Source organism: Haliotis asinina, chromosome 5 (assembly GCF_037392515.1).
Source record: "Haliotis asinina isolate JCU_RB_2024 chromosome 5, JCU_Hal_asi_v2, whole genome shotgun sequence".
Lineage (NCBI taxonomy): Eukaryota > Metazoa > Mollusca > Gastropoda > Lepetellida > Haliotidae > Haliotis > Haliotis asinina.
Window position 1 is genome coordinate 26,228,241 of NC_090284.1, and position 13,281 is coordinate 26,241,521.

General features: G+C 38.1%; 1 protein-coding gene across 1 annotated transcript in view; it reads right to left on the bottom strand.

Moving 5' to 3' along the window:
- The window catches only part of LOC137283275 (uncharacterized), a 33,243-nt gene extending 22,199 nt beyond the window's left edge, over window positions 1–11,044 (bottom strand). Inside the window, exon 1 of the mRNA XM_067814724.1 lies at window positions 10,930–11,044. Within this exon, the coding sequence (XP_067670825.1) occupies window positions 10,930–10,940 (11 nt within the window). The 5' untranslated portion in view covers window positions 10,941–11,044. The remainder of the gene's footprint in view (window positions 1–10,929) is intronic.
- Between the last annotated feature and the right edge of the window lie 2,237 nt (window positions 11,045–13,281).

Here is a 13,281-nt window from a genome sequence, read left to right on the forward strand (position 1 = left end):
CACGTGTCATAGGTTTCCCAATTACGCAGATCGATGCTCATGTTGTGTATCACTGGATTGTCTGATGTGGACTCATTATTTACATCACTCATTGACTGACTCACTCACTCACTCACTCACTCTCACTCACTCACTATCTGTTGAAATGTACACCACTACCAAGTTTACAAGCACCAGCAAACATTATTACTGAAAGAATTTACAAATTTCACAAGCCGTTGTGAGTCCAGTTGGCACATTATGTACGAACATGGTTTGTCTAGAGTGCAAAGTTTTCAGTTGAACTAATATCCCTCCATTCCATAAATGACAAGTGACCGGATATCATGTGTTGAGCAGTAACCTTGATAACAGCATAAACATTTCATCATGACCAAGTGTACGATTTCAGTTCTATAATTTGAAGTCCAACAAAGATATGCACCAGCTGCCTACTTTTTCATTATGAAGTGTGCGACAGCAACTCAATATGTGATAAAAACTACATGGTAAATTAACTGATCTCCATCTGCACTAACTAGGCATGTACTGCTTATATAACAGGGCCCTAGAGGTACTCAAATCGACAACTGGTAGTGTGTCTGGACTGTCTACATCTTAACATCATAACCGGCCTACTCATACATAAAGTTGTGAGTGATGGAGCTGCGCCATTATCTGGATGACAGAACAGTGATCATCGCCATCAGAAAGGTTAGACATGACTCTCCTCCTAACCATTGCTATTACTGATGTCTTTGTTTCATACAGCTCTACACAAAGTCCCAGGCATCAAAGTTGCTGTTAGAGCAGTCGGTCAATAGTGTGTTAAAGATAAATAGTAACAAAACCTTTGATAGGGTTAAAGGTATTCTAAAAGTCACATTCTGGGATTAAAATTGAACAAAAGCTCAAAAGAGTGTGTAGAGCTAAGCTCACTGTGGAAGTTTTATGACTACCCAAGGGTAAAGTTGTACTAGCCATAATTTGGCATAATTTGGCATTGCTTGTCTTATTTTATTATTGAATTAAAAATGTCTCATCACTTATTTGAAATGAATTTCAAAAAGATGGTGGGTATCGAAAAGTATAGATACCGTCTTGAAATCGGAAATGCCCACTTAGTTTCGTATGTATGAGTATCATACTCACATGGTCAAAAGCTGATCTCGAGCTCTGCAACACCATGAACATCGATCTGCGCAACTGGGAACCGATGACACGTGTCAACCAAGTCAGCGAGTCTGGCCACACGATCCCGTTAGTTGTCTCTTACGACAAGCATAGTCGCCTTTTATGGCAAGCATGGGTTGCTGAAGGCCTATTCTACCCCAGACCTTCACAGGTACAGCAAAATGGAAGCCCTGCTTGAAGTCAAAATAATTTAAAAATTGAACGTATAATTTATCTGTAATATTATTTATCAGCAAAATATGATACATTCCAACCAGCAATTAAATGACAATACACAAGGCCAACTTTGAATATGTATCACAATCTTTAATAATTCCAAGTTTTGAATTCAGAACAACCAGAAACATCACTGCTTGAACTGAAGTTCATGACAAGACAAAATATGATGCCGGTGACAATAAAAGCATGCATACACTCTTTCTGCATTTCCTACATCAAAAGTCACAAACATTCTGTTACAAATTACACCTGAAACCTCTCTGCTTGTTTTCTCATAATGTTATTCATGAAAGTGCAGCAAGGCAAATGTGCACAAGGGAGATAACTTAGAATTAACTTCTTACCTCCGTTGATTTGCATTTTAGAATAATTTTTTAATTATGGGAACATGCTAAAAGTGTTCCTGAAATGTAGAACATCAAACACATTATAAAATTCACTGTTTGAAATTAACCTATCTACAGAGCATAGAAAAACAGTAGTGTTATAGCTTTTGCAGGAAGAATGAGTTTCATTAAACCATGATATTGGTAACATTGTGAAACTACATTATTGTTGCAGCGATTCATCCTCTAACACTTGCATAAAAATATATGGTGTACTATCATAAATGGGTCACTTTCTTTTGTAAATATTCCTTATGCAAACAAAAAAAGTATTAAGAATAAATTAAAGAATAAAAATGACCTAGGTATGTGATATGATATTGAGCATGCAGGTAACATGCAGATAATTAAATCATGTTTGTGACAAAAATATCTATAGGACAGCCAAATGCAGGTCCTATTCAACCAGGATCATGTATGTACAACAGAGTAAAAAATGATGACCAATTTTCCACAAAAAGGCATGTTAACTGGCTTCAGTACACGGGATTTGGCAAGGGACTGTTCCTTGATTCTGGAATAATTTGCACATATATTACTCTCACCATCAATATTCTAAGCACATAGATGAATGTATGTCTAACAAGAAGACAAAGTCATCAATATCCCCCACAATGGCAAAATACTCTTCATGAATATGTCTACTAGTTATGATGATGTCAAATGTTTTGGTGTGTACATGGCAAACTGGAAGGAGCGTGTTGAAAGGTTTTCAAGTTCTACTCCATTGGAATCACCCCCTGGAACCACTGTGATGCAGAGTGCAATGATGGGTTGACTGTCCGCCTGCATTTGCAGTGATCGCGTGCTTGTTTTGGTGGTGAATGTATGATCGGTGTTAAAAATCTACATCTAGTCACAATTTGTGAAACACAAACAGTATGGTTGAAATATTAGCATTTCATGAATGCACAGGATGTGGTGGTTATAAATAGAAAGTTTCAAGTTGGTAGGATAAACATGAAAGAAGCAATCGTGGATTATCAGCAGAACATATCTTTTCACATAGACAAATACCAAGTTTATTTCCGAATGGTTTGATTTTATGGCATTTCTATGAGCTGATATTGTTAATGATACACTTTTCCACATATATGTGACGTCTTTGCCCTATTGAATATTAATTAATATGAAGTGATCGGGGTCCAGTGACTGCACACCCACTGTGCATACTTGCAATGATCGTGTTTTTTCTTGCAGTGATCAGTATTGTGCAGTCTTTTCAAACATGCGCATTGACCATGTAAAACTATAGATGACTTAAATACATTGTTTGGATCTAAGCTTTATGGCATAGAATCAGTCCCTGCTACTGTGCAAGAAAGGATTGAGACGGCACAGCACAGGTTAATGAAAAAATAACAGCACAGCACAAGTAAATGAAAAAATTACTCGGCACTTGTGCATGTGCTTCACGAACATCTAGCTGTCCCTTTCTCTGCACTCCTCCCTCGTAACAAATAGTGAAATGTGTGAGTATTTTAATGATACATTGTTAAACAACATTTTGTCATTTTTAAGACAAAGAATCCTCATAGAGTTGGTATGACGGTTTGATTATGATCAGAGTTTCACCGAGTATGCTATATTTAACAGTATCCGAGTTAGACTTCAATTCACCGTCCTCTTTTGAGCCAAACGGACTATCGTTGTCATTAATAAAGAGTCAAACGGTGTATAGCCTAACACAAGCTTAGAAACGTTTCTTAGAAATGATAGAACTAAGACTGTCATCATAATGTTTATTATCACACTTCACTCCTAGATATCGCTTTGTGATTGGCTGAGTTACAGTTTCTATGTAACCTGACACTGGGAATGCCAAACTCAGTTCTTTATCTCGAGTTACAATAAATCACATATGATATACAAAAATTACCAATATTTTGCGAATGCGATGGAAGGGAGATTTGGTTTTCTTGGCAAATTCTAGCAAAGGCTGCAAAAAGTTTTGTACCCTTGCTTCAAACAATTCAAAATTAACATAGGAAACATAAACAAACATCAAGGATACATCAACCCATGTTTGCCTCCTGACCAGTGAACAACTTGTATTGTGTGTATGCTAAAAAGTGGCTACATAGTTTTATTATCCAGGGGAGGTCGGGGGAGAAGATACATTCAATGCCATGTCTGTCTGTCCTCTGCCGACCATCATGGATGAACAAATTAAATTTGCTTTCATCTGTGAAGAGCACATGAAACCACTGGCCATGATGTCTACTCCATCTCAAACGTGCTTGCCTGTGACGTGGTGTTAGTGGTAGACAAAAAGTCTGGCTGCCTTTAAACATCAAAGCTCCAGGATATCCTAACATTGTTAACACTGAAGTGTGCTGTTGGAAGATCTGCTGTGTCAAGGAATTGGTGTCATAACGCAGCATTAATCATGTGCCTATCATCGAAGACTGCTGACTAGTTTGAATACTTGAAATCCACAGTCTACCAACACTCTGACTCACATAAAAGCTGCTAGCAACCTACCACTGAGTTTGACTAGGCCTATGGTCTGACCCTAGTCTCTCTCACGGTCCCTGAACCACATTATTTTCCCTACATCCTAGCCTCCCTGCAATGCTAAAGTCCTAAATGAAGCAAGTCTAGATTTCCCCAGGTTCAGAATCCCTGGTCTCCCAGGGGCTCCTTTTCAATTGTATAATAGGTTTGTTGGTTGTCATCAAAATTATGATTATCTATTCAGAGACTAAGCATTAGTCTAGGTCTGACACCTTTCAGTGTAAAGAAATGGATTTCCAGGTACATTTTTAAATTTTGAATAAAATGTGTGCCATTTGAAATAGAATGTATCGGACATTAAAGAACTAAATGTTTTCCATGCTGTTAAGAAGGTTTGTAAAAACCCAGTTGTATTTGTTTGAAACAAAAACAATGATTTTACAACTTTCAAGAATTGTTTCTACTAATAGCTTGGCTCTTCACTAGCAGACTTAGGGGTGAATTTGGCCTTCCTTCAACACCATTACTGTGGTGGTGTGTATGCTAGAAGTTAAAGCGTTCAGTCTTCATGCCGAACACCCGGGTTCGATTTACCATGGGTAAAAGGTGTGAAGCCCATTTCTGGTGTCCCCCGACAGGATATTGCTGGAGCTAAATTCACAACACCGGTATTGATGATACTAATGACGTGTAATTCCACTAACATATTTGGAACTACAAATATCCCTGAATACATCTTATGAAAATTATTCAGAGAATATTAAAATAGTACAAAAAGTACAAATTGTTCTCTTTCCACGTCTCACATGATGCATGGATTGATTGTATGTACTCCACACTGAGGAAACCTTCCCCGTCTACATGTTTGTCTGTGTGGTGACCACTGATCAGTTGGTCAACAACAAATCTCTGTATGTTAATGGAAAGTCTGAGTATGACGCATATTTCCGCCAAAGGACATCACTGATCAATTTTCACACTTTGGCGATACATCCTGGATATGTGTCTCTGATTCGCTTTCTTGCGTACTGTGTCTGTGCTACTAGCTGTAGCTTAAGTTACTATGGGTAGAGATTTTGTGTTTTTGCAGATGGGTAATGTCTTTTTTGTACCCTCAAGTTGGCTTGATATACATTGTCATACATGTATGCTGGTAAATATGAATTATTGCCTTTGTTTTCATTAAGTGTTATGGTCATTGTCTCTATTTTCAAATCACTGTGTTTGTGAACACAATGACTGACAATTGCAGACAAGTCATCCATAGAAGGGCAATATCCACACCTAACTGAGTCATTCATGTTGCTCGGTCTGAAACTGACTGAAATTAGTGAAAATATACTTTGTTACATCGGAAAACCTACTTGTTTCATATTTTCGATAATTTTTTTTAAAAAGTGTACAGATATTTCCGATCACTGCATATTCCAAATTTCCGATGACTGAATTATGTGTTCACTGTACTGCGGCGATCACTTCACTGAATATCAGGTTTACATTTTGCACAATAACTTCTTCAGTGTTGATCTGAATGACTTCCTCTTTTCACAGAGGGTATTATTGGTGATAACTATTAACTCTGTTTGTCTTTCATAGGAAAAAATGGAAATATATTTGACATAAATCAGTATTTGTCTACATGTTCTGCCGATAATCGACGATTGCTTTCTTCATGTTTAACGTACCAACTTGAAACTTTCTACAGGACATGTGCATTCGTGAAATGTTAATATTTAAACAATAATGTTCGTGTTTCACAAATGGTGACTAGATTTTTAACACCAATCTTACATTTGCCACCAAAACAAGTACGCAATCACTGCAAATGCAGGCAGACAGTCACCCCATTAGTGCACCTCTGCAGGACAGTGTTCCCGGGGGTGGGAATGGAAGCACAAAATATTTTATTCAGAAAACCAAAGTTGCTGAAAGGCACCAGTATAACCACCAGACCTGTCCATGTACCAAGTTTGGCGAAGAAATAGTGAACAGTCTTAAAGTCTGGTCCAGAAAAGATGAATTGTGCATGGATGGATGGTCGGAGGGTGCGAATTTAATACCCCAGCGAAACACATTGTTGGGGATAAAAGTTTAAGAAGATGTTACAGAGTGCTAATCTGATTATTTCTTTGTTTACATATCACGCAAATGCAGCCTTCTGAGCCCCTTGTGCCAAGTTTGGTCTAGAAATAGTGTACAGTTATAAAGTTCTGCTATGGAAAAGAACACACCCACCAAATTCAGAGTCAAACTTGTTGCCATGGAAATGCAAAAAACAATTTGATTCAGAAATCCAAATCTACCAACAGGCACAGATTTCCACCGGACCCCTCAGTTCGTGCTAAATCCGTTGTTTGTGAGTGCAAAGTGAGTGTTGTGAAAGCCTGTAGTATTGAACCTGATGGTTCAACACTTGCCTCACTTCCAAGATAGAAAATGCTATTTGTGTTTGTTTTCATTGAGTTAAAAACATGAAAACTACTTACTAGATATAGTAAATGATTGATGACCAAAAGGATTCTGCATGACACAACTTGTAACATAACGATTTCTTCCTCAGAAGCCAGGTAGTGGTAAAGTGACACTAATATTGTAAGTAGTATTATATTGACACCCACCTCGCTTCCAAGAGTGAAATTGTTATGTTATAAGCTATGTCATTCAAAATCATATTGCCCTTCAATCAAATACATATTTTACTACCAGTAGAAAGATTTTGTAACGCTGTGAAAGTGAGTAAGTGGGTTTACTTTTACACCACACTCAGCAATATTCCAGCTATATGGCGGAGGTCTGTAAATAATCGAGTCTGGACCAGACAGTCCACTGATCAACAGCTTAAGTATCGATCTGGGCAACTGGGAACCGATAACATGTGTCAACCAAGTCAGTGAGTCTGACCACCCAATCCCATTAGTCGCCTCTTATAACAAGCATTATCACCTTTTATGGCAAGCATGGTTTGCTGAAGGTCTATAATATTCTACCCTGGACCTTCACAGGTCTCACTAAATAAAAACAATCCTAAATTGCATTTATTTACACACTGGCAGATGTTTACAACAGGCATCATGGTTCAAAGTCAGTTTGAAAATCAACAAGAAGGCAAAGTAATCAATATCCCCCACAATGGCAAAATACTCTTCATGATTAAGTCTACTAATTATTATTACAGTATGTCAATGTTTTGGTGTGCATATGGCAGAGTAGGAAAGTATTGTAAGGTTTTACAGTTCTGCTCCAGAAAAGAACACTACCACCAAATTAACCATGGGTCTGGGTCTTAACCATGTGTTAACCACAAAAGGCACATCTAAGAATCATGCTTGATATGTGGACCAAGTTTGATGAAGCAAGCTTGTTTATTTAGGAGATCTGCTCCAGACAAGATGACATCCTCAGTCACAGCCTATTCATGTTTCCATGGAAACTGCAAACAACAAAACTCATATCTGGCTCTAACCCCCAAAAGGCACATCTAGGGATCAGGCTTGACATGTGTACCAAGTTTGGTAAAGCTATCATGAATAGTTTTGGTGATATGCTTCGGACAAAGTATGGTGGATGCATGGACGGAAATCGTTCCCCATTGTTGCAGGAGATAATTACATTTGAGGCCAATGAATTGCTCACTAACACAAAATCTAAGTATTGCAACAAAACCAAATTTTGCACAGGCATACAAAATCAACAGACCTGATGTTCTGTCTCATATTTTTGGAAAAAGAAAGTCATCATGTTGCTGTCACTTGTCACTATTTTTTTACGAGGGGGACCACTTGCTGGTAGAACAGCCATGTAACCAACAAGTGTGTGTAGTGAAAATGAGGGTCATCTTAAAAGTCACTTTACCACTTTGGACATTCAATCAGAGTAAGTGTTGTGGCTTTCAGAAGCTGTGATTGTCCGAATAGGTGTCGCTGTCATCAGAGTCAAGTCTGATGATGACTGGCTTGATGGTGGCAGTTCACTTTGTTCCCAATAATGTCTTTCTATTCCATTCTCGACTTTCCAAACGCACTGTTGCCATGTTTCCAGCATATTTTTGTCCATTGATTTCTGAGCAATCATCTATACATCCCAAACTTCGAATGTTATATTGTACCTGCCTATATCCGGCACATTATACCCCAAATGAGCTCTATAGGGTTTAAATCATAATGATAGCGTGGCAGTTGCTAAACTGAATGACCAGGTTTTGCAAGATACACTTCTACCTGAAAGACAGGTGTGGTTTTATTTAACTTTATAATGTTGTATACCACAGTTTGGGTTGTTTTTCTGTTTTTGTTTGTTTTTTTTTGTTTTTTTGTTTTTGTGTTTTTTGGGGGGTGGGGTGGGTGGGGTGTACAGTGTTGTCTTGTTTGGCAACCACCCTATCATAACTCCCTTCTTACTGCTAGATGTGGGAACCCTTGTGTTAGGTACTTGAACCCCAAGATATGGAGCATTATCCATGACAATCAGACTTTGGGGAGGTAGTGCCAGTAACAGTTTTCCACCCATTCTAGGAACACCACCCTGTCCATTTCAGTATGATAGTCTCGGAGCAGCCAGGTAGGAATCCCTAATTCTTGCAACCAGCATGGAGCACAATAAGTTGCTCTCCCTTGCCAAGTGGCAATTTTCTGTTTTCTTTTTTTTCTGTTTTCATGGAAACAATTTGTCATTTTGAAGGGTAAAGTTTGTTTCCGGAGCAAAATGCTGACACCATTTAACCCATCTTCACAAAATTTGCTATACTGCCTCGAAATATCATGTAGATGTGCCTTTTGAGGGATTTAAGGGTTTTTTTTATCAATTTCATATTTATTCCCCCAGCATGTAAAGTGGTGGATATACTAGACCCCTTGTCTGTCTGTAATCATTTTGTTTCCAAAGCATAAGTCAACAATTAAAAAATTGGTAGATATATCAAACATTACCAAAAGTGTTGCCTTTTGCTATTTACAGTTTTTTGTCACTTAAATTTTTCTTGGTTTCCATGGAAATGATTTGAACTTAGTCTCAAAAGGAGGGGTGAGCTAGGACTGCTGAAACATTAATTCTGTATCAAATCAGTTTTCCATGAATATAAGACAGGCGAGTTACTTGCATACCAGGGTGCAGTAGTTGGAATCATTGATGGAATCGTTGTCAATATTCCTGTTGGCATTGTCGCTAGAAATACATGTACGTTAAAATACAAAAGGTTGTATGTATGTGACGTTATCAATGCATCTAGAATGCCATCCAAATTCAGTTTTGACTTCCTGGATTGATTCATTTCCTAAACTAGAAGCACACCTCAGTAACCGAACGGGCTCGTATTGATGCATTTTCCATGTGGTGATGCTCCAGTATGACGTCACGCGACCATCTACCTCATTATCTTGTGAAATTGCGAAATACTTTTAAGGGAAGTGCGTTTTAGATTCCTAATACAAGCTGCATAATGCCTCTGTGAAATATCAAAGACACCGACCATACTTTATCAGATGATAACAAGCTCTTTTTGCATTGTGTCACAATGCCTTGGCGTCACTGTGCCATTCTAGTCTGTCCCCTTGTAATCGAATACTTTTGCATTACACCAAAATGAAACCAATGTCACAGTACATGTTAGTTGTCAGTGCACATGGCCTCGTACAGCCTGCTACAGTAAACAACTCTGTTCTGTCCCATTTCTTGGTTTGCATTTACGTCACTCAGCCAACATCACTTTTGGAAACATGACGTTTATGTTTTCCGACAGATAAAACGTCTCATAGTTCGACTCACAATTTTCCAGCAATATGGTGACATCTGCAATGTTTTCACTCCCACAATGCAATTGTGGAACGTCACTTGACTAGTCAGCTTCATCTGCATGTACTGATTTAAAATTACATTGGTATAAGAAATGCAATGTTCCTATTGCCCCATATGGTTTACATTAGTAACGGATGTAATTAAAATAACTTGGAGAAGATATATATTCCAAACATAAACCAACATCAAACTGTTTATCATATGTTTTGTCTGATAATGTTTGTCTTAGCACAGGGTGGCAGACATGTCTAAGGAACTGTGCATCAGTTAGCCCTGTATGAGGATTCTTAATTCAGGTCATTTGTTTTCTGCCTTAGATTAATGGTAACTATTATTAGAAGGTATTCAGATTGGCATCTTAGAAAACAAATACAGTTCACTCTAACCAAATGTGATGTGTAATAAAGTATAGGTTTGCTCTGGACCATCATATCATCAATTAAAGCACTCATACTACTGTCCTCGTGCTTTAATAATAATAGTTCAGGGCAAAACTATACTTTATTACAAAAACACATTGGGGTTGAGAAAACTTTATTTCCTAAATATTACTGTTTCTTACTGTATTTTGTGTGTATTTTATATACCCAGGGGTCATTAGGAGCGAATATAAACATTGTGTAGTCACCTTTTTAACAATCCTTTAAGGTTTAGGGTTAGGTTTAGGCTAAGGTTTAGGGTAAGTGTTAGGTTTAGGGTCAGGTGACACTAAACGATATGGCTGGTAGGTATCCGGTATTCTGTACTAAGTAGGTGTACCAAAAATATTGATTGGGGGACTTCGGTCAGGTTCTTCGGTTGTTGGTTATTAAGGGCAGGACCAAACACTGATAATGACCAATCGTCAATTACATCATCCCTTTTCGATCAATGAACCACTGACATAAATTATGTGTTATCTCACCCTTTGTCCATAACTGTCGATCATTATGCAAGTTCCGAGACAACGTTATATCCCAACAAGAGTTGTCACAGTAAACATTCAGGCATGCCGCCCTTATCGTTTACTTCCGGTTGTCAAAGGTCACATCCAGAAAAAAAAAGGCAGAGGTTATAGTCTGTTTTAAAAGAATAAAGCTTTGATTTACCGACATGGTTAATACAAATTACACGTAGATTATTCCCAAAAGTATCCGAGTTGCTTTGATAAATAACAACCGATGTTTTGAAAATGTTGTAGCAGGGAAACTATATATAGATGTTGTAGATTATCTCTGGTTGGGTTGTAGTAACCAGAGAACATATATATCGGTATATGGTCTCTGTAGTAACTAAAAGGGTCGATGTCAGACATATGCCTGTTTTCAGTCCCTGAAATACTATTGATGCATTTATTACACAAAGTAACGTTACTCTTGTGGGCAAGTTGACATGAACTTGCAAGCTAAGGCTGGGACGGGTACCCGGGATGGGTAGGTAATGAGTTGGACCAGAGACCATATAATAGATTATATAGATATCTATTATATGGTCTCTGGTTGGACCCACGAACAAGTCTCAGTATCCGGACCCGTTATAATCATGTGAATTAAATGAATTAAATAGCGTGATATGTTATTCTTTCATGATTAAAAGTCTGCATTGTCTTTGAAGATTTAGACATTATTTACAGTTATCTGCTTTGAATATAATCAGGGATAATCTACAATCTCTACATGTAGTCTCTCTGATATAATAATTATATGACTAAGATATAGAAAAAAATAGCCTCCGAGATGAAGAATATATTGCCATTTCTTACAAAGATGATATCAAGAATTATCATAACGGGTATCCTGGTAGGGTAAGGTAATAGGGGTGGGATATTCGGGTAGAAAATTTTGTCCCTTCCCAGCCCTAATGCGCAACGATGAAATTCAGAGTATCAAACCTTGGTTCTCATTACTTCTACGGATCCTTGTTGGGCGTAAGCGAAAGATCTTACTTCAGTCGGGGATAATCTACAGTCTTATATACAATATCACTGCTTGGTGAAAAGGGCATCGTCTAATCGGCATTCTAGAAGGTGGGGGTTTAATAATGAAGCATGCGACCTTATGGATAACGAGTTCTTGTTTATTGCATATGGAGACGTTTTGTGTAGCTTCATACACTTTATTACACAGACGTGTGTGTCATATGACTTATACGAAACGAGTGTGAAATTTTGCATTCCTCTAGCGAGAGCCAATTAGGAAATAAACATCATGTGTTGGCCAAATTCCGGGTGTTATTGAGTATTTGAAGCACGGGAATATTTCATTTGAAACCTCCGGCTGACGCCGTCGGTTCCAAATGCATTCCCGTGCTTCAAATATTCAATAACACCCGGAAATTGGCCAACACATGATGTTTATCGACATTGTAAACAAAAAAGTAAACCAAAGGGGTTTTACTGTCTGCACTCGTTTACATCGAGTATGAGTACAGCAGTAAAGTGTCATCAGCTGGCCGTTTCAGCTGGTTCCCATGGTAACGTCTGGAGTTGCTCATTTGTGACGTCATTCTAACTTTACGTCACAATATGATTTAAATGACGTCACCACTGTTGATGACACAACAAAACAATTGTTTACGTGTAAACACGCAGTGAATAGTCTACCATTTTCCGGGAATCAAATACCATTTGATCATGTTTTTCAACCAATCAGATTACAGAACACAGTGACTTTTGGTTTACAATGCAATAATACACACGTTTGCACGAGTTTCGTGGCACACTTGCGAGTGTAATGATTTCTTTCATATCCATTTTATTCGTGCAGAAAAATTCGGCAAGCGTGACTGCCCTAGCTATTCATTCACTTCACGTTCATTTGTTTAATGACGTCACAGACGGGGAAATTAAAAAACAATGACATTTTGAAAGGCATTTAGATGGTGAACGAACATGAATACAATTTTTACTTATTCTTTACACGCCGTTTCGGAGCTTGTTCTTTCATCGGGCGAATATGCTCCGTCATCAAGTGTAACGTCGTGTGAAGCATAAAAAGAAGTTGTCCATAAAACGTGTCATGCAGAAACAGTGGTTACTAGGCAAATGTGACATGTGCACGTATGATGTCTATGACACCGATGATGTGTCACCATATACACAGAGGATACTAAACGACCTTCCATGTAATACCATTCTTATTAATCGAGTTAATGATTTGGGATCAAACGAGCGAAAGCGAGTTCAGTATTCTGTTTATTATTGCCCACCACAAATTGATAGAAACTGCGGCTATCCTGCCTACGGTGTGCTGACTCGCAGTTTTCCATTGCGACAGAG